We start from the raw sequence: 23,137 nt of genomic DNA, 5'->3' as shown, positions 1-23,137 counted from the left end.
ACATTTTCAGAATGACAAAAAGTAAATGGGGTTACACTGCCTTATTAATTAGTTATATTGTTTCTAGGTCGAGTTCATGTTTTATTCAGGCGACACTGTGCTTATTGAAAAGATAGTGTAGTTTGTTCGACAAACATAGAATTTTGTTCTTAATGACTTAACATAAAAGTGAATCCTTACTCTTTTATGAGAATGTCTGAGTAAATAATGAAGGACCTTCATGGTCAAATTTTGAAGCCTATTCTTGGACAGGAAGATAAATCGCATTTTTATGTTTAAGATTTAAATCACTTGTGCACTTAATAAGATTAAAATTTTTTTCAACGGTTTTCAAAAAAATCATTATTTAAGATAATGATTTTATGTTTCACCAGTTCATGAATAAGCTACTTGTAAGCTAGACAACAACTTTCTTTTCTTCCGATACCTTGAATTCAAGTAGCTTCCAAATATGCATCATAGATTTAACACTTCTTTTCCCTAGTGAGAATGATTACCAAATACCTGGTTCTCTATAGTACTTTCTCTCTAGCTTTATTGCTGTCACTCTAGCATATAACCCTTCAAACCACCTGACTTTCTTTTTTTCTCCTAACTTTTAAGACTTTTTTTTTGTATCTTTGACAGGCTTTCAGACTACTTCAGGACTGCTCAGATCTTCTCTTAACTTAGCTCCAACTAAGATCTCTTTTTGGGCTTGCAATTGTGCAGTCTAGTTTTGGCTTTGTTGCTGCTTTGTTTTTTGACCTTGAGCAAGACTTATCTCTTTGGGTCTCAGTTTCTTATTTGTCAAGTAGTAGTGTGTATACAAGGAGAATTCTTGTCTAACTTACCATAAGATTTTCATTTATTTTGACCTCTGAGGGACGTGGAGCTTTTTTGTCCTTATTCTATGGATTATCATATAGAACTTTTTAGTTCATCTTTCTTTTTAAAGCTTTTATTGTGAAAAATTTCAAACAGGCACAAATAGAGAGGATACTGTACTGAATCCTTTGTATCTGTTACTGTGCTTCAGTAGCTATCCGTTCATATTCAGTGATGTTTCATGTAGAACCCTCCACTGCCCTTCCCTCTACCCCTGAATTATTTTAAAGCAAATCCCAGACAACATATCTTATCCATAAATATTTTAAAATATATCTATATTATAAGAACTCCTCTTAAAAACATAATCTCAATATAATTCTTTAAACCATCAAATATCTGGTTGGTCTTCAAACTTTCCTGGTAGCTTCATAAATGTTCTTATTTTGCTACTGTTTGGTTGACACAATATTTAAACAAAACATACATGTTGTATTTTGCTGAAAATTTGTCTGTTAAGTCTTTTAATCTATGGGTTCCTCCTCACCACACTTTTTATCCCTTCTATTTATTTGTTGAAGAAACCAGATTTTGACATTAGAATTTCCTCAGTCTGGGTTTTGCTGGTTGAATTCTCTTGATTTTAATTGTTACTTCTATTGGTGTCTGCAAACTGGCAGATCTAGAGACTTGATTGATTCACATTCTGCTTGGCGGCTGGAGGCTAGAATAATTAATGAGTGTCTTGGCCATCAGTGACTTTTGCCTGTATGCATTAATTATGTCATTAGGAGTTTGCAAAACTGTGATATTCAGATTTTATCATTTCTTTATTTATGAGTAGAACATATATAGAGAAATGTCCCCATATCCGTTATTTGATGACAGCTCCTTAAAGGGAAAGCAGGCAAAATAAACTTTGATTCTTTTTTTTAATGTTGAGCCTTCTTTTTAATTTATTTATTTTTTATTTTTGGCTGTGTTGGGTCTTCGTTTCTGTGCGAGGGCTTTCTCTAGTTGTGGCAAGCGGGGGCCACTCTTCATCACGGTGCGCGGGCCTCTCACTATCGCGGCCTCTCTTGTTGCGGAGCACAGGCTCCAGACACGCAGGCTCAGTAGTTGTGGCTCACGGGCCTAGTTGCTCTGCGGCATGTGGGATCTTCCCAGACCGGGGCTCGAACCTGTGTCCCCTGCATTAGCAGGCAGATTCTCAACCACTGCGCCACAGGGGAAGCCCTAAACTTTGATTCTTTCTGTTTGTTTCCAGAATAATGACTTGATTGCTAGCATCCTCCAAAGGTGACCAGTTATTTTTCTTGAGTATCAAGTTCATCCTTAATGATTAAAATTTAAACATTGTCTATTATTGTGCTGCCCTGTTTGGTATGCTATCCATATCAAACACTGTATACATACCTGATTAAAGAAGACGACTTTGAAGATTTATGAAGATCTGCTTCAGGGCAATATGTATGGTTAAGACATCTTTTGTATTTGCTACAGTGCTAACCTTGGCACGTGTATTCCACAGTGTGTTAGCAATAGATGAATATTAAGGTGCCATCATAGAGTTCTATGTAAAGTGATGTTTTAAAGGTTGCCATTGAGCGTTATGAAAGTTCAGTAGGTATTTAAATAGGACTGTATCAGAAATAGCCCTTAGATAATACTGTTGAGTCAAAGGAATACTAAGGAGATATAGAAATATGTCTTTTTCCCATTAGTCTGGGTTTAGTTACAAATACTAGTGATTAAAGTTTTTAAAGTAGAATTAAAATAAATTCCTGGTTTCAGAGTTTACCAGATGGGTCCCCATATAGTAAATGCAATATTTCAAAAGAATTTGGGTAAAATACTTTGCAGTTTGTGTTTTTAACCAAAGTTTTCAGGTCTAACTTTTCACTTTCTAGGAATAGGATTTAATTGCATTGTTAAGAACATGCGTCTTCCTAGTAGGTTATTTATTAATCTCATGTAGTTGTTATTACATAATAGAGGCAGGATGATTTCTGATTACCCAGCATTCCTGCTCTATACAGGGTCTTTCACTAATGTATTAGGCTACTAATTTAAGTTATGTAGTCTGAACTTTTCTTGCCTCCAAACAGTCATCCCCACCCAGGGTCAAGGATTTCATCAACAGTGCATTTCATATAGCTCTTATAAGTTAAACATTGACTTGGAAACAGGTTTAATTTTGTATCTGGATTTTAGTACAGTAGTTAACTACTTCTCATCTGAGCATACTTTTCTCAAGTGTAGAAGGTAACTTTATTTTTTAATATCTAAAGATTTTAGTTTATATTATCTGTGTTAGGCACCATGTAATTCCCTGTTTCTTTTGACATTATTTCTTAATGTGCTTGTGGTAAGAGAGATGGCACTGAAAACAATTTTGGTTTCTACATTATCATACAACTTTTTGGAATTCATATGTTGCATAGAACAGATACGTACGTATCCCTGTCTCAACTGCTCCCCTTAGATAGGCATAAGGATATATTTCTGTTCAACATTTAGCCTTTTGGTAGTGCTACAGTTGGTCACCGAAATATGCGGAAGAAACTGAGTCCTCAAATTCTTTGATAAGATTAATTCATTTTTGTTCTGTGTAATGGAAAGTATCAACTGCATTAACTCAGTAAAAGGATACAAAGTGAGTAAAAACATGATATTTTGAAATGTGGCAATGTGGGTTGAAATTCATGGTTCATTTTTGTCACTAGCTGTTTTTTTTTTGAGATTCAATTTACACTGGAAAATTTTGTGAAACTTCAGAATTAGAGCCAAGATTTAGTCCCAATTCTGTTTCTGATTTTAAGGACCCAAAGACAGGTTACCTAGTATCTTTATGTTTCAGTTTTTTCATGTTTCAAATGGAAAAAAGAATTATTTTGCGTATCTTTCAAAGTTGTTGAGAACAAAATGAATTGACTGTATTTAAATGCACTGTAAGGGTAAGCTAAGAAATATAAAAATGTAATCTTTATTAGCATATAAAGAATATGTATATGAGCATGAGAGTATGTGTATCAAGATTACTTCTATTTTGTCTTTATATGGTATAATGATAGTGGGAAATACTCTCTTGTCTTTTTACCAGTAGTGATGAAGCTGTGCTCATGAACGTCTTAATTTTTATTTTATTTTATTTTTAAATTAATTAATTTTTGGCTGCGTTGGGTCTTTGTTGCTGCACACGGGCTTTCTCTAGTTGCAGTGAGTGGGGGCTGCTCTTCGTTGAGGTGTGCAGGCTTCTCATTGCAATGGTTTCTGTTGCAGAGCACGGGCTCTAGGTGCGCAGGCTTCAGTAGTTGTGGCACGTGGGCTCAGTAGTTATGGCTCGTGGGCTCTAGAGCACAGGCTCAGTAGTTGTGGCGCACGGGCTTAGTTGCTCCGCGGCATGTGGGATCTTCCTGGACCAGGGCTCAAACCTGTGTCCCCTGCATTGGCAGGAGGATTCTTAACCACTGTGCCACCAGGGAAGTCTCCCCATCTTAATTTTTAATCTATTTATTTTTGCTTTCAAGCATAGTGCTGAATTATCCCAGTAATGATTTGGGATTTTTTTTTTTACTCTAAACCAAGTTTGTTTTGGATCTTGGTGATGCTCCATTTCCTGCTGTTGCCCTTTGTCCTGCTAAATCTGGAATATGACTGAAATAGATAGTTTTGCAATGAGCTCAGTGTAAACTTCCTTTTCACAATAAAAGTTTTGCTTCATAAGGAAAACAATTTAGAGATGTTTTATTCAGATAAAAAGGCATGTACCTCTTTTTATATATACATTTGGAAAAAAACGGATGAATGAATATTCTTCTAATGAGGAAATTGTAATTTATTTATACAATTTTGGTTGTAATTGTAAGTGAAACTTTTGGCAAGGCGTACCAATATACATCAACCCTTATAATTTAGCCCTTTTTTTTTTTTCATTTCAAATGAGTTGGTTTAATTCCAGGTGGTACAGAATTCAGGATAGGACAGGGGCTTAAGGACACAGTTTGGCAGGATTCTGGGCTGGGTTTATGTGGATCTCATAGCTGAGGTAGAAATGGCTGAGAGAAACTAAAGACAAGATGAGCCACTGTATGTTTTTTTTTTTTTTTTACAAAAGTTTATTCTTAAATGTGCAGTAGGTTCCAAAACAACACGTATTCTAGCTATGGGTAGCAACAGATGTTATGGCAGGGAATCCAGATGTTTAAACAGGAATGGAATTAAGGATCATCATTGCTTCAGGCACAAGGAGCAGCTTACTTTTTGCCAGATTTTTTAATTCCACCTGTGACCTTTCCCCACGGCCTTTGCTTTTAGCTCAAGTTTCTTTTGCTCTTCCTTCTGTTTCTGCTTGAATGCCTTATCTTCCTCATCCATATCCTTGGCTTGCTTCTTGGGCTGCTTCAGGTGCTTCTTCTTGCCACCTTCGCGGCCCGACATGGTGCCTGCTGCCCTTTCCCCCATCCCTGCCACCGCAACCCATTTTTAATAAGTCTCTGATATGTGCAAAGTGCAGATAGAAATAGCTCTCAGTTTACTCTGGCTTAATAATGACTTTGTATATAAAGAAAGTAATGTTGTTTGACTCTAAGGCAAAACAAAACAAAATCATCAGCTTAGTAATATTGGTTATCAATTACATGTTCATTTTAGGAAGTTAGATGTGAAAGAAAGCAAGAAATGAGTATTTTTTGTCAATAGATGTGAGATTTGCCCTTAGGAAAGGAATATTACTACCTTTGTGGTTTGACTTGAGGAGCTTACGCACTACTCTAAAAAGTTGTTAAGATGCATGACAATTTTTTATTATTCTTTCCTTTTGAATATCAAAATTTAAATTTCCCTGGTAGAAGGTGGAATTGATAGCCCTTCAATGTGTAGGTGTGGAGGAAGAGGGAAAAGGAAGACCCTAAAATAATTTTCAGGTTTTTTGGTTTTGCAGACTTGTACTAGGTCATTCCATTCACCAAGTTAGCTAGTGCAAGTTCACCAGGTTTTCAGGTAAACATGTGAGTTTGCAGTGCCTGGGGGATATCTAGGTAGAGAAACACCCCACGAAATGGAGTTCAGAAGGCTGTCTGTGCTGGAAATAAAGATTTGAGAGTTGTCATACTGGCAATTATTGAAGAGTTACATGAGAGTAAGAAGGGAAGAGGCTCAAAAGTCAGGGAGTCCTGAAGAATATTATCTTTTAAGAGGAGGATAGAGGAAGAAGAGTCAGGAGTTTGAATGGGAGGAGAGCCAGGAGTGAGTGGTTGCCTCAGAAAGTAGAGGGATGTCAAATTCAACATAGCTTTGAAGAAAAGCATTATGGAGTGTGTATTGGATTCCAGTTAAGAGATTAATTGGTGGCTTTAGCAAAGTAGTTCTAAAAGGAGTGGGGAAAAAAGATGTTAAAAATACAAGCCCCCATTTTATTTTTAAATTGAATTCAACAGACTTAAAATCACTGACAAACTGCTATTAAAGTTTTAAAATGTTTACTCTTGATTTTTGTGCTTATCTGGCCAAGGACCTTTCAAACTTATTCTTAACTATATCTAAGGAATATCAGCATTTTTTTTAAATTTATGTCTTGTGACTTAGATTTAAACTGGTAAAATTATTCTTTGGTTGAACCAAAGCATTAACTGATCCATGCATTTCACACAAAAGTCATTCAAGCATTTCAAAACAGTTTGCCTCTAAAAAAACCCCAGTGGTTTTGTTTGATGCCTTTAATTTAACTACTACATGATCTTTCCTGACAATAAACTTTAGAATATTAGGAAAGATATGTACTATTTCAATTTATGGTGTCATTGTGAGGTGGGTTTATACTTTTTTATTGAATAATTTTGACTTATGATTTTTGTCAAAATGTAACATTTAACTAAGTTTTAAAATATAAAATTTCATTTTGTAATGAATGAACCTCATTTGAAGCATGACAATATATAGACTTTCTAATTTAGATTTATGCTCTAAGAAAAAGTAGTAAAAATGTTTTACTTTTATAACAAGCTTTAAAAATTTTTAAATTTAAGGTATACAAGTTAACTGTAGAAAATTTAGAAAATACAGATATGCAAAAAGAAAGTAAAAATTTCATTATTCAGAGATTTTTAGTTAAAGTACTTTTATGCATGTGATCGAAAAATCTGTGTAAATTAGTTACGTTTACTACTACAAATCATTAGGATATCAAATTTGAAAAACTTCCATCTGATATGAAACTTGAATATTGTTTTAAACTTATAAGTCCCATTTAAAAAGTGTCAGTGTTATATTTAATTAATGCATACATAGTGATATGCTTTTCCTTTCTAAGGAATTTATTTTAGTCCAATTTAGCTAGTTTTTATTGGATACCTACTGTATGTACATGTTACTTACTGTCATTTTATCCCTTGAATTTAATATTTTTCCTCTTTTAAAAAATTTGGTCATTTTAAAAAAATTAATAAACTATATTTTTAGAGAAGTTTTAGGTTCACAGCAAAATTGAACAGAAAGTACAGGAGGTTCCTATGTACCCCCTGTCCCCATATATACACAACCTTCCCAGTTATTGACATCCTGCACCGCAGTGCTACATGATCACTTGACTGACTTCCCAAAAACACTTGAAGCAGAAATTTCTTTACCTGTTAACTATGTGTGAAACTCCAAGATGAACACAAAAAGCAACAGGACATATTACACCTAACATTCCAATACTCTAGATGTTGGTCTTTTCAAGCCTTGCTAATTTTAACTGAGAATTCTCTACACTCTATTGATCAAATGTAGAACTTCATTAAAGTAGTTATCTGAATGAATAGTTACTTAAAATTTAAGAAATACCTAAAGTAAAAAATCTTTCTCATTAGGGGTTGGTGTATTCTAAGCCTATTTTTATGCACAGGCCTCTATTAGAATATTGCTTCTTTTCTTTGTGTTAAAATGGTTTCCAAATCTTTCCTGGATGTGACTGGTTTTTATCAGAATTTCCATCAAAATTTTATAACTTTCATCTGGTTAATTGACTGTGAGTTCATCTGAGGTCATGCTTTTCCAACTAGAGTCAGTTTCCCACTTAGATTGTGGGATGTGGGACCTAAGGGAGGATGAATGAAGTCATCAGCGATTGCTTAGTTGAAGAGGTAGCATTTGATTGAGGTTTTAAAGAATTAATAGTTTAATAGTCACAGAGGGTGTTCCAGACACATATAAGGCATGAACAAAAGTACAAAGGAAAAGCAATCTTAGTATAGATTCTCATCATTAATGTCAAATTATACCCTGCTGCTCTGTTTTCATGCCTGTCGGTGTACACAATAACTTCATTTTACTGATTAATTTAGTATAATATTCTGAAGACATTTTGAACAGCAGGTAATCTCAACGTGTTGGAGTACCAGCTGTGCACATAAATCTAGCAAAAGGACATCACCATGAACACCTGTTACCAGGTTTGCACAGGCAGTGACAAATATAACAGCAGCCTTTCTGACAACAATTGTAAGATGCATTTTGATTTCAAAGATGCCAAAATGTAAAAAATTATATGTCTTAGAATCAGAGAAATATGGTATAAAAAGCAGTTGTAAAAAAGGATGTCTAGAAATAGGAAAGAAATCCCAATAATGATATTTAAAAACCAATAAATTGGATACGAGTTTAGATAGCTGAAGAGAATTAGAGAGTTGGAAGGGAGGTCATAAGAATTCTTTTAGAATATATCCTAGGAAGTCAAAGAGTTGGAAAATATGGAAGGTTCTGAAGGATAGTATGAAAACATTTAACACATATTTAATTGGACTCTGAAAAGGAGAGTAAAGAAAGCATGAAACAAATGATAATATTTGAAGAGATTGCAGGTGAGAGCTTTCCAGGATTGATGAAAGTCTAGTAAAACTCAAGGAGAAAAAACAAATTCCATACCAAGATTCTTCATAGTGAAACCACAGTGGTTTTGCAGAAAACTAAAGGGAAAGAGAAAATTCTGAAAAGCTGCCAGAGGAAAAAAAGATTATCTTCAAAGGGATTACACATTAATAGCTGATTTTTCAGTAATAATGATGGAAGGGAAAGGATAATGGATTGATATCTTTAAAGAAAATACTAATGTAGAATTTCCAACCAAGTGACATTTTTTCAAAGAGGAAAGTGAAATAAAGTCATTTTCAGCAAAACAACAGTTCATCAGGAAAATATAACAGTTTTAAATTTGTGTGTACCTCATAACCTAGTCTCTGAAGCAAGCATTGACAGAACTACAGAGAACTGAACATATGACAATCATGGCAGTTTTTTAATTCAATTTATCATATTTTAGTATTTTTTTCTCAGTAATTGGTAGAATGAACAGACCAAAGAAAAAAATCAGTAAAGATACAGAAGATTTAAACAATAGGATCGACAAATTTAAAAAGGGATTTATGTAGAACAACACCCATACATTCCTTTCAAGCACACATATTTACAAAAATGATATGACAGACCTTAAAGCGAGTTTCAACAAATTTCAGATGATTGAAATAGAGTATGTTTTCTGACACGAATGTAGTTAAGGAAGGAATGTTGCTAAGGAAGAAATAGCAAAAAAAAAAGTCATGAACTACACTTGAAAACAAACCTTTGATTAAAGAACAAGTAATGAAGGAAAATTAGAATTTCGGGGAGGTGGAACTGAATGATAAAAGTAAGCATTTTAGAGCTTCTAAATGGGGGGTGCCTATAGCATTAGTTACGAAAATTTATGGCTATAAATGTGTTAGAGAAAGAGGCTAAAAATAAATGAACTAGTCATTTGTGGTAGCCAGCCTTCAAGATCCCTACCTCCTGGTATTCACACCCTTTTATAGTCCTCTCCTACATTGTATCAGGGTTTGTCTGTGACCAGTAGAGTTTGGAAAAACTGATGGTATGTCATTTCCGAAATTAGAAAAGACACTGTTGTTTCCATCTCAGTTACTCTTTTTTTCCTTGGATCATTCGCTCTGGGGGAAGCAAGCTGCTATGTTGTGTGCAGCCCTATGGAGAAGCCCATGTTGCGAACAACTGAAACCTTGCCAACCACCACGTGAGTGAAGTTGAAAGTTCCTTCAGCCCAGTCAAGCTTTGCTATGACTGCAGCCCTAGTTTCCGTCTTCATTACAGGTTTGTGAGAAATGCTGAGCCACAGCCACCCACCTAAGCTGTTTTTGAATTCTTGGCCCTGAAAAACTGAGATGATATTTGTTGTTCAAGCTCCTAAATTTAATTTGTTATGTAGGAATATATTATTAATATACCATCCATTTCAAGAAGACAAGGAAAGAACAGAATAGGCCCAAAGCAGAGTGAAGGAAATTGTGAGGGCTTTTTTTCTTTGATGTGAAAATTCTGGAATTTATTATTTTTCAGTTGCTGAAGGAAGTGTCCATAAGAAGGTTGACATGTATCACGGAATGTTTAATTTTAATAAAAATTATTCATTATTTAACAGCTTGGGATGAATGACAAATACAATCTGTATCTGGATATAATTTTAATTAAGAATCTGGAAGTGAGTTTGAAAATAAATTAATAGCTCTTCCTTCTGCAAATCTTTTTAGTAGTCATGGTGGTATAAGGAAATTATAAGGTTTATTACAGAAATTACTCATAATAAAATATTGGATCTAGGAAAAGATAATAGGTAGCTTCTAACATCATGTAAGAGATAACTAGAAATTTATCTTTTGAAGGACATGTATAACACCACCTATGTTGTGTTTTTTTTGGGAAAAAAAAATCTCTAAATCTGACAGTCTGTAGATCTACTACTTCGCAGGAAATACAGAGGACTGAGGAACATGTTAAATGACATGTGCAGTCAGCAAAATCCCTGATGCGAGAAATACTAAATCACAAATGGCCCAGTGTCTTCAACAAATAAATTAGGGCAAAAAAAAAAAAAGAAATGTAATAGAAACCTACAGGTTTAAAAAGACTTAAAAGATATACCAACAGTTTGCAATTTATGGACTTTATTTGGGTCCTGATCTTATCGGTTAAAAAAGGCATTTGTGGGACTTACCTTGGTGGTCCAGTGGTTAAGACTTTGCCTTTCAATGCAGGGGGTGTGGGTTCAATCCCTGGTTGGGGAGCTAAGATCCCACATGCCTCGAGGCCAAAAAACCAAAACATAAAACAGAAGCAATATTGTAACAAATTCAATAAAGACTTTAAAAATGGTCTACATCAAAAAAAAGAAAAATCTAAAAAAGGCTTTTGTGAGCAAGTCAGGAAAATTTGAACATCAACTGATATTAAAGAACTGCTAATATTTTTAGATATGATAATATTGTCATATTTTAAAAGACACCTTTTATGGATATACATTGAAATATTTGTGGATGAAATATGATATCTGGATTTGCTTAAAAGTAACATTAGAGGATGGGGCTATAGGTGAAAGAAGATTGGTTACGCGTGATTTGAAAGTTGTTGAAACTGAGTCATACCATTCTCTCCACCTTTTTTGTATGCTTGTGATTTCATTTAATAAAATGCTTTTGGAAAGAGCAGAAATTAATAATAAACATAATAGAAAGGATCAACCAAATAAAAAGTTGGTTCTTTGATAAAATTAATGAAATTGAGTCAGGAAAATAAGGTTTGTGGTTGTATGAGTTTCAGAAATTTCATATTATATTCGCCCCTTCCAATGGCGTTCATAAGGCATAGTCATCTTTTAAAATTTATTTACTTATTTGGTTGCGCTGGGCCTTAGTTGCGGCTCGTGGGCTCCTTAGTTGCGGCAGGTGGACTCCTTAGTTGTGGCATGCGAACTCTTAGTTGCTGCAGTTCCCTGACCAGGGAATGGAACCCGGGCCCCCTGCATTGGGAGTGTGGAGTCTTAACCAGTGCGCCACCAGGGAAGTCCCGCATATGTCATCTTAAAGATAATGTATTGTTAAAAGTCTTGTTTAATTTTGCTTAACTAGTGCTTCTCTAACTTGATTAAGCATAGCCATCTTTCCTTTTTCTTTTTTTTAAACTTTTCAAATTGTATCTGTTCTCATCGAAACCGACAGTATTGTTAAGTACTTGCTTAGGAAATGGTGACTTCTCCAGTCTTATAATTCTATGCTCCTGTCCCACTGCTTCCTGTTCTTTCCATGGTGGGACAATACCAAATATTGTACATCCTTTGAGCATATCTTGCTATTTTCTATCTGTCTGGAATTCCCCTCTCCCTTCCTCTCTCCTTGAGAATATCTGTTTATGATTTGTGAAAACTTTTGAGTACTTTTATTACTCAGTTACCTCCAACCTTGACAGATTCAGTAGCTCCCTCTGTATTGTTTTGATACTTTTCACAACTGTTCTACCTCTCATGATGTTTTGCACTTATTTGTTTATGCTCTTCTTTCCTACTGAAAAAAGAGCACTTTGAGGACAAGATTATGTTTTTTTTTTTAATTGAGGAATAATTGATATAAGAATATGTTTTGTCTTCATGTCCATAGAGTCTAGCACTGTCCCTGGTTGGTACATGGTTGGCATGTACTTATTAAATGTTTTTTGAAGCAGCTAAGTTCTATTAGAAAACCTTGAGGGCTGGCCTAGTGTTTCTGTGGGAGGAGTTTATCTTCTTTTGCTAGGACATTAAAAATATGTTATGAATATAACTGATTGAAATGAACTTTTAAAATGCAACTCATATGTAAGTTGCAAGTTGCCCAACATATGGTTGAAATATATGTATGTATCTAAAAGTTTATAAAACTTGAAAGAATACTACAACCCAAATATCGTTGTGTGGAGGAAGTAAGGTGTTTCCCCCATTCTTACCTGTAACCCTAGCCCATAAGAACTAGGTGAAATTGTATGGATCCCTTAATTCTGTTACCCACTAAAGCCTCCCAGTGGAGGAGTGGATGTTATAAAAAGGTGAAAGCCTCCTGTGCTTTAATGTAATTTAAATAATCACATTCGGCTAGTGGTCACTGCACTGGACAGCACATCTAAGTGTTTAGACTTCATCCTCTGGTAATGGGGGGACGTTGAAAGTATTTGGACAGGAGAGAAAAGATGATTAGATTCAAATTTAACAAACCCCATTAGTAACTGTGTGTAGGTGAGAGAAACTGAAGCTACAGGGACCTGTAGGGAGCTACATAACAGTCCAAATGAAGGACTGTCTTAACGGCAGACGATTGGATGAATATTTGAGTACAAGATCAATAAAGTTGATTTTAATTATTTTATAATTGCTTATTTTATTGAGCATTTGCTAAATGTCAGGTATTGCTGAGTGCCTTACATGTATTATCTCATTCAGTGCTTTCAACAGCCCTATGAGGGGAAGTATTACCTTCATTTTATAGATCAAGAACAGATCAGAGATGAAGTAACTTCCCCAAAGTTACACTGAGAGCAAATGCAGAGATTTGAAAGGAAAAGAATACAGTTAAAATCATGTGGCACAGGGGATCATGAAATATTTAAATGTGTATGTGTAGCATAGGACATTCCTGTTTTGTGAGTGAGCCATAATTTAGGCACATAATAGGTTATAAAAATAGCATTAGGGACTCCCCTGGTGGTGCAGTGGTTAAGAATCCGCCTGCCAATGCAGGGGACACAGGTTCAATCTCTGGTCCAGGAAGATCCCACATGCCGTGGAGCAACTAAGCCTGTGCGCCACAACTACTGAGCCTGTGCTCTAGAGCCTGCGAGCCACAACTGCTGAGCCCGTGTGCCACAACTACTGAAGCTCGTGTGCCTAGAGCCTGTGCTCCGTAACAAGAGAAGCCACCGCAGTGAGAAGCCTGTGCACCACAATGAAGAGTAGCCCCCGCTCGCCACAACTAGAGAAAGACCATGCGCAGCAACGAAAACCCAATGCAGCCATAAGTAAATAAATAAATTTAAAAATAAATTAATAACTTTAAAAAAAGTAACATTATACTTAGCATATACTATGTGCCCTTGACTAGGTTATTTAATTTTCACAACCCTGTAAAGAAAGCTACTATCATTGTCTTCATTTTTATAGAAGAAACTGTTGTGCAAACATAGGGTGACTTGTTCAAGAAAGTGACAGAGCAGGGGTTAGAATCCATGTAATCTGGCCTCAGTGCTCCTGTAGTACTTAATACATTTGTGTGTTGTGTTAATAAATATCATACAAATGGAGAGATAGATCCTACTGTGGTGTTTCATTGTATCCAGCTCTCTTAACCATGAAAGTGGCTAAGCTTGAGATTTAATTAATATTGTTTCTGGGTGTGTGGACGTTTTTCCTTTTATGGCCTTTGGCAGTAAAGTATAGATCTTCTTAAGGGTTTTCTCAGGCTGTGTAGAATGTGGCTGTTTTATGTGTTAAGTTGTTTATGGCCTTGAGTTTACTGATCCTTAGTTCCTCTTTTCCTCTTTTTGTCCACTAAGCTCCATTTTATTCCTGCTCACAGTTCAAAGACAGTGTAGTGTAGTGTAGTAGAAAGAGCACAGTTGGATTCATATCTCTTTGCATTTTAATCCCAGCACTATTGATGACTAGCTGTATGACTATGGATAAGTTATATATCCTTAGAACTTTGCTTTTCTAACCTGTAAAATGGGGGAAATGAAACTCTAGATGGTTGTAAGGAGTAAATGGGATGATGTATACTTTTTAAATACCTGCTATAATACTTTGCACATTGCAGAATCTCAAAAAAAAATGTAACTGCTTCACCTCTTACTAAATAAAACATTTCCAGCTTTAAGTACCATTTCTTTCTTTATAGTTAGTTGCTCAACTTCGTAGGAGAACTCTGTACTTACCAAACTCTGAATTAACAAACACTTGGTAACTCTGACTTTCAGACTTTGAACTAGATATGGTAGAATTTCTAAATAAACTATGAGGAGGAATACATTAATTCTTTATGGCATTATAAACTGTTTTGTGCGGAACTTTTACAGAGTTTATTAAAACTCTGCTTTATTAAAAAGGAACCATGATAAGGAAAACTCCGGCTACCTGTATTTCTGGAGTCTTATCCTGATGAATGTATGAATGAATGAAGTGCTGGTTGGAAATGAAAAAAGCAATTAATGAAATCCTTGAGAAAATTTCTCACAAGAGGTAGTTCTTTTTCTGAAATATTTCTGTCTTCTCAGTGATGATGTGGATTATAACAATTTATGATCTGATTTTGCAACAGTATATTAATAGAAAAAATAAATACACAAAAGGTTAGCAGTCTGCATATTCTGGGAACATTCTTTTAGGAATTCTGATTTGTGTGTAATGCTTTTATTTTAGGGAAATAAATTATTTGAGTTCCCTTTATCGAAGAGCAGTACCTAACCAGTGATATTTAATGAGTAAGTAAGACTCCTGATATCATGTTGAAATTGACTGGAGCAAAAAAGTGTTAACGAGGTGAAGGAAACAAATTTGAGCATCATTGGCTCCGGACGTGCAGGCTCAGTGGCCATGGCTCACGGGCCCAGCCGCTCCGCGGCATGTGGGATCCTCCCGGACCGGGGCACGAGCCCGTGTCCCCTGCATCGGCAGGCGGACTCTCAACCACTGCACTACCAGGGAAGCCCTGAGCATCTTTTTTAATGATGTAATTTATATTTAAAAAGACATTTCTGAGGAATCATGGTTTTTTTCAAATCATCTTTGAGATGTAACTTACAGACCTTAAAATGCACAGATTTTTGGGCTTCCCTGGTGGCGCAGTGGTTGAGAATCTGCCTGCTAATGCAGGGGACATGGGTTGGAGCCCTGGTCTGGGAGGATCCCACATGCCGCGGAGCATGTAGGCCCGTGAGCCACAACTACTGAGCCTGCGCGTCTGGAGCCTGTGCTCCGCAACAAGAGAGGCCGCGGTAGTGAGAGGCCCGCGCACCGCGATGAAGAGTGGCCCCCGCTTGCCACAACTAGGGAAAGCCTTCGCACAGAAATGAAGACCCAACACAGCAAAAGTAATTAATTAATAAACTCCTACCCCCAACATCTTCTAAAAAAAAAAATGCACAGATTTTAAGTGTCAAATTTGATGAGTTTTGATACAAGCAAACATTTGTGTCACTACTACCTAATAAAACAAATGGAAAATTTCTCTTACCTAGGAAAGTTTTCTTTGTGCCCCTTTGTAGTCAGTCCTCTGAAAGACAATCAGTGATCAAATTTCTGTCACCAAAGCCTGCTCTAGAACTTTGTATAAGTGAAGTCACACAGTGTATATGCTTAATGCCTGGCGTCTTCTGCTCAACATGTTTTTGAAATTTCTGTTCATTGTCGTATCAACAGTTCATTCATTGTTATTGCAGAATAGCATTCCATTGTGTGAATATACCACAATTCATCAGTTAACCTTGTTGATAGAATTTTGGTTTGTTTCCAGTTTTGGGCTATTAAAAATAAATCTTCTATGAACGTTTTTGTACAACTTGTTTTTGTGGATATATGTTTTCACTTCTCTTAAGAGGAATGACTGGGCCATGTGGTAAATTTATGTTTAAAAGAAACTGCCCAACTGTTTTCCAAGTGATTATACCATTTTATACTCCCACCAGAAATGTGAGTTCCAGTTACTCCACATCTTTACCAACACTTGGTATGGAAAGTCTTAAATTTTAGCCATTCTAGTGGGTGTGTAATGGTATTCCATTTCATCTTAATTTGCATTTCCCTCGATAACTAATAATGTTGAGAATGCTTTTGCATGCTACTTGGCCATTTGTGTATCTTCTTTGGTGAAATGTCTGAACCTTTTGCTCATTTTAAAATTGAGTTGTTGTCCTATTTACATTGATTCATAGGAGTTCTTTATATATTCTTGGTACAAGTCCTTTGTCAGATATATGTACTGAGAATATTTTCAGCTGGCATATGGCTTGCCTTTTCATTTTCTTAATGGTGTCTTCTGATGAATCAAAGTTTTAAATTTTGGTTAAGACAAATTATTATTTTTTTCTTTTTTTGCTTTGTGATTTTTGTGTCCTAGCTAAGAAATCTTTGTCTACCCCAAGGTTGCAAAGGTATTCTGTATTTTCTTTTAGAAGATTTTTTAGTTTTTATGTTTAGGTTAATGATCCATCTCCCATTTTATCTTATTTATGCATTTTATATTTTTCATTAATTCATTGGGCACCTGGTCAATGCCAGGAGCTGTTTTAGGCACTTGGTGTCCATTAGTAAAAAGAAATCACTTGTGGTGGGCCCTTAGATAGACCTTGAAATTGTGAAGCCTACAGTCTAGGGGAAATGACAGATAATAAATCAATCAATAAATAAATTATCCAGTATGTTAGAAGGTGAGAAAGCACCGTAAGGTGGGACAACAGAATAGGGTAGAAGGTAAAGGTTAGTGAGAAGGTTTAAGAAAGGGTGGTAAAATTTGACTTCATTGAGAATAAGCCATTTAAAGAATGACCTGAAGATGTAGGAATTAGCCATTCAGCTATCTGGTGGAAGAGTGTCCTGGGTAAAGAAAACAGCCATTGCAAAGGCCTGAGATGGGAGCATGTCTGGTATGTCCCAGTAACAGCCAGGAAGCCAGTATAGTACAGGGTGACAGTGGATAAGGCCACAGAGATAGGGGAGGGCAAATTGTTTAGAATCTTATAGGACATTTTTCAGATTGTAGCTCTTTGTGTGAGTGCCATGGGTTCACTATACTTAATATACATTTTAAAACAACACATGTCTTCTGTATATCATTTAGAGATTTCATATTATTGCTTCTTTAGATTTATCAATTCATATCTGCTCAATAGGAGTAAAAGCATTTTTTAAAAAAATTCCTGAAAGATGTACTTAATATTAAAATGGTTTTCTTATTTCAGAAAGATCCAGATTACCTGAAGCTGTGGTTGGACAATTTTGTTTCTAACTATGAACAATTCTTAGATGTTGACTTTGAAAAGCTGCCTACCAGGTATGTTGAAATACTTAATTTCCTACCCTTGGGTGAGTTTGTTAATTTTTGGTACAAAAACTTCATTGATGACATTATAAGGATGGCAGTTATGTGACACACATAACCCTGCTTTCACGGCAGACATTTCTGATTGATCACAGCAGTCTTTCTTGCTGATACGAGACGTGACTTCTAGAAGCCTCTTCTTTACTTTGTTCAGCCACTGGCAACTGGATGTCCTGCAATTCATTTCAATTCTGACACTACCTGGAGTTAGCGCCAGATCCCATGAGTTAAAGGCAAAGTCCTCCACAAGGCTGCCCTCACTTCAGACATCGTTAGCAAGTCTTGGGAGCCACCGACATTTCTGATCAACGGGCTGTAAATTTAGGGGTTGACATGACTCCCTCAGGTTCAATAATTTGTTAGATTAACTTACAGAACTCACTGATAGTCCTATACTTATGATTACAGTATTATTATAAAGGATACATGTAGGACAGGGCCTGGGAGGGTCTTGGATGCAGGGCTTCCATGCTCTCTCCCTTTGGAGTCAGGGCATGTTGCTCTCCCTGAACATCAGTGCATTCAAAGAAGGAAGCTCTTTGAGCTCTGGGTGTCAGAGTTTTGTTGGGTCTTATTACTTCATTGACCATGTGATTGAACTCAGTCTCCAGCTCCTCTCCCCTCCCAGAAAGTTGGGGGGGTGAGTTATTCAGATGTGGCCAGCCCCTTTTTTGAAACTATCTAAGGGTCCACCATGCATCACTTTATTCATTTGCATAAAATTTCTTTATTATATGACAGGCATTCTATTGTAGTTGAAACTTATTATACTTCTTTTCCTAGCTTTAGAGAAGGGCCTTAGAAAACATCTTGGAGGAGGTTAAGTTTTCAGATTTTTAAAAACTAGGTTTGAAAATCATAAAATGAGGGAAAAATAAACATCTTGGAAGAGGTTAAGTTTTAGGATTTTTTAAACCTAGGCTTGAAAATCATAAAATGAGGGGAAAATTAGCATCTTACGGAAATGTATAAGTGAAATTACAAATATTTTCTTCCATTCCTCTGCCTACATCTGTTTCTGCAATCTCACTGTTCCCAGGCCCACTTCCCAGATAAAGTTCATATTGTATCTCAAGTCATCTTGTGGACCTAGGTAAGAGAGGTTAGGTTTGCTGTGGTAAAAAGCTGGAGAAATGAGGACATACTTTTAGCCGCAAATCAACTCCATTTATAGAGATGTGTTGAGAGAAGAGGAGAGAAATGGGTGGTGGTTGAGGATGAAAAAGTATCTGGTGAATTAAAAATCTTCAAGGACGAAAATATTTGCAGTTTGGGGGTGGAGGTAAGCAGTGAGAGTTTAGACACAGGTGAGTTGAATCTGGAGAATCACATAGGAGCCAGATCATGAAGTGCCACAAATGCATTACTAATGGACTTTGACTTTTTGTTATGGAAGATACAAGGCTCTACTAAAGAATTTTCTGCATAAGAGTATCATGGGACTTCCCTGGTGGCACAGTGGTTACGAATCCGCCTGCCAATGCAGGGGACACGGGTTTGAGCCCTGGTCCGGGAAGATCCCACATGCTGCGGAGCAACTAAGCCTTTGTGCCACAACTACTGAGCCTGTGCTCTAGAGCTCACGAGCCACAACTACTGAGCCCACATGCCACAACTACTGAAGTCCACACGCCTAGAGCCTGTGCTCTGCAACAAGAGAAGCCACCACAATGAGAAGCCCGCGCACTGCAACCAAGAGTAGCCCCCGCTTGCCGCAACTAGAGAAAGCCTGAGCACAGCAGTGAAGACCCAACATAGCCAAAAATAAATAAATAAAATAAATAAATTTATATAAAAAAAAAAGAGTATCATGATCAAGTTTGTTTTTTAAAAGTCACTTTGGTGGCATTATGGAGGTTGGATTGGAAAGGGTTGAGACTGAAGGCAAGAAGCCCAGTTAAGGGGTAATTGTAATAATTCAGAGAAAAAAATCATTAGCGCTTTGGACCAAGGCAATGAACTTAAGAAACAATATGGTTATGCTCAGAAAGCACAAGTACTTTATTTATAAATACAGTTTCAGAGTTCTTCCCCATTAGATTATTTGTAACAGGTTTATAAAGGTTGAAATCAGTATTAAATCTTGAACTCAAAATAAGATTATGTATTATTGATTTCTACTCATAAAAGAATATTCTTGTAGTTTATACTTAGGAGTGCTTTTATTTTAAAAATTTATGGCTCATTTTAAATCATGAGCCTAAGGATCTTATGGAGTCAGGATTTTGGCCTTTGAATGCTTGGGGTTTTGTAAGATGCACTTGTTATCATCCATACATTATAAATGTCTCCTTCCTTGGGAGGTCATTTCTAAAAACACTATGTAGACTTATATTGCCACTATATTTAAAGTAAGATGAAGAATCTCAAGAGTGTTTTTTTACTTGTGATTTAGTTGGTTTATTTAAAATTATATTTCATATCTTTGTCTTTCAAACTGAACCATGAATTTAGATTTTGCTTGTAGTAAACTTTCAATTTTTCAAGTGAATATTATATGTAAGATCTGTAAAACTAGTCTAGTCACCTTAAAGATAAGAAACTCACAGATAATCCTCATTTAAAGTATACTGACTTTATAGAATTTCCAAGTTAGAGAATTCATAATAGAAGGCAAGGATTGCTTTTACCAGATTATAAGGCCTTGAAATTTAAGCTGGACTTTTTCCTACGTTAGAGAGAACAATTGGCAGCTGTTTACAATAGACATTGACTAGGCAGATTGAGGAGTGGAAAAGATTTCTGGAGTTTGGGAAATTTCAGCAAAAGGAGCTTAGAATTTTGGACAATAAAGTCCTAGAGGTGGGAAAATTCTTCTAAATTCTTAAATCCTCATCACATTAGGAACAAGGCCAAAAATTCCAACTTTGTCTATATGCCATGTCCTAAGTAAGCCCCAATTTTATAATGAGAGTCAGTTAAAAAAAAAGATTGCTCTTTTAGAAGTTAATATTTTTTTCTGCCCAGTTAAATCAAAATGTGTGTAAATAGAAAATGGGACAATTAAGGACAAAAGGAACTAGTCTTTTAAATAACTAAAATGGAATATTGGGAAATCTAATGTCTTCTTGCTTGTTGATTTAACATTTTTGGAAAAGTGTGGAGGAGTAGTTTCACTTAGTCTTGAAAATCAGTTATATTTAAATGTTTGTTTATTATTTTGAAGTTAACTCTGGTTTTTCTAATCACCTCTTTTTAGCTCTCCAAAAAAAAATTAAATATAAAAATGAGTGTTTCTGATACCATCTATAAATAAGAGAGAATGAAAGAATCCAAAGCTGCAAGTGAAATGATGCCCAGACTAAAATGAAACATGTATTTTTAGAACATGATTATATAGTATTAGGCAACCTTGGTAGTATGCTTTGTGACTTGTGTTTATTTTATAAAATGCTTTATTAATTTATGTTGTAGGGTGGTTCAGGAAGAGGCTAATAATATTTACATATGTGTTTATGTGACTACTGCTAAGATGCTTCAAATTTCTTTGTCTACAGTGAATGCCTTTTACTCAGTGTAAACATAGTACTAATACTTCATGTTAAGCATTATCTGAAGAAAAGACTATTATAAAGTATAATTGCCATTTAATCATGGAACTCTTCACAGTGCTTCTTTGCTATTTGAGCATTTTTCTTAACAGAGATAGAGAAATAAGAATACAGTGGCTTATGAAAAGATTCTGAGGCTTTAGAGATAGTATATTTAAAATGCATTACATATTTAGAGTTCTTTATATACTTTAAAGCTGAAAATGCACATTGACTTTCTGGTTTCAGAGCCCAGTGAAATAGGGTGGATATCTGATATTACAGTTTTATAGATTAGGGAACTTCAGAGATTAAATGAAGTGCTTCATGTTACAGAGGTGGAACTTAGTATGCAGGCTTCTGACTTTGAATCTAGGGGGTTTTAATGTGAGAGGCACATGCAAGGAGCCAGTTACATCTGGTATTGGCTTTTGCCCATAAAGAACCATATTGTCTTCTTACACAGAAACCACCTGTCACAAAATATTGATGTATTGCTTTAAAAGAGTCTTCTATTGATGCTCATGCTTGGGGTTCTACATTCACCTCTATCTTTCTCCTTTCATTTTGCTAGTTATCTTCTCTCCCTCTTCTGATCAGATGGCTTAGGGACCCTGTAGGTAGGTGAATATTGTTTATTTAGTAAAGCAGTTAACAGATATTAAACTAGTTAGAGGTACTTCATTTTTATTTGCTAGTTACTGTTTCTTTTAGAAATGGTATAGACACATTGTATTTCTAAATAGTAGAAGGTGAACTAATCTTATATTTTAAATATTTTCTTTAACAATAGCACAATTGAAAATACTAAATAGCCTTTTTTTCTCTCTCTTTTCAGTAAGACTCCTCTGAAGTAAGACTAACCACTCTGCTCTAATAATCTTCTAAAATGTCACTCTCCATTTGGTGGTACCATGCAGAGAGGAAGGCACAGAATATCTGGACTAAAAGAGCTTCTTTAGGATTTGAGCTGAAAATGTAGTTACTTTAAAGTGCCACAGATTTTCGTCCTGTATTTAAACACCCTTCTTATTTTGTTCCCCTTATATTGTAGGGTAGATGATGTGCCTCCAGGAATATCTCTACTTCCTGATAATATTCTGCAGGTTCTGAGGACCCAGCTTCTACAGTGTGTTCAGAAAATGGCAGATGGGTTAGAGGAAGAACAACAAGCCTTGTCAATTTTGCTTGTCAAGTTCTTCATTGTTCTTTGCAGGTATCTGGTACAAATAAACTAGTTATCTGTTTTAAATATTAGCAAACTAATAATGCATTTATTGGTTATTAATGATGTTTGTTGTTCATATGGAGTTTTTAGGGATGAGTGCAGCTTTTGCAATAGGCTTGTGGTTTGTTATTATATTGGAAAGCCTTTTACTATATCTACTTAGAGAGATTCAGCCAGGATAAAAAATAATTGCTTTAGAGTAAAGACAATGACAGGAGTTTTTACTTAAGAATTTATTGCACTGGTATTTTCTATATGGTCCTCACCAATACACATGTACATATACATTTTTATACTGTGCATTATCATTTGTGAAATGTATTTTTCTAGTCTTTCATTTTATAATTTTACCAAAGAAAGTATAATTATTCCATAGCTTATATTTCCAGATTTATAGATGATTAGGTCTGTGGTACTTAAATTTTGGTGTGCATAAATGTCAACTGGGAAGCTTAATAGAAATACAGAGTTTGAGCCTTACGTATGGAAGTTCTGATCCAAAAGAGCTCAGGCATTTTGAATTTTCATACATTCCATTAATCTGCATATAAGAATTTGAGAACCGTTGGGTTAGGGGCATCACATGCCTCTTAAAATCTGTCTTCTTTTCTTGTTCTTAGAGGAAAAGCTTTCAGTCTTTTACCATTTAG

At 35.6% G+C, this 23,137-nt stretch overlaps 1 protein-coding gene and 1 pseudogene across 2 annotated transcripts in view; one reads left to right on the top strand and one right to left on the bottom strand.

The window, feature by feature from the left end:
- NBEAL1 (neurobeachin like 1) overlaps nt 1–23,137 on the top strand; it is a 228,732-nt gene that overhangs the window by 46,245 nt on the left and 159,350 nt on the right. For both annotated transcript variants that reach the window (XM_089915931.1, XM_089915930.1), the window contains exons 4-5: nt 17,590–17,681; nt 22,314–22,475. In XM_089915931.1, the coding sequence (XP_089772057.1) occupies nt 17,590–17,681; nt 22,314–22,475 (254 nt within the window). The remainder of the gene's footprint in view (nt 1–17,589; nt 17,682–22,313; nt 22,476–23,137) is intronic.
- Nucleotides 3,765–5,322, bottom strand: LOC149748532 (translation machinery-associated protein 7 pseudogene; annotated as a pseudogene).

Source organism: Delphinapterus leucas, chromosome 8 (genome assembly GCF_059928025.1).
Source record: "Delphinapterus leucas isolate spDelLeu-1000000601 "Yukka" chromosome 8, BTC_Dleu_Yukka2, whole genome shotgun sequence".
NCBI lineage: Eukaryota > Metazoa > Chordata > Mammalia > Artiodactyla > Monodontidae > Delphinapterus > Delphinapterus leucas.
The sequence above is the reverse complement of the archived record's forward strand: the minus strand, read 5'-3'. Positions and strand labels throughout refer to the sequence as shown.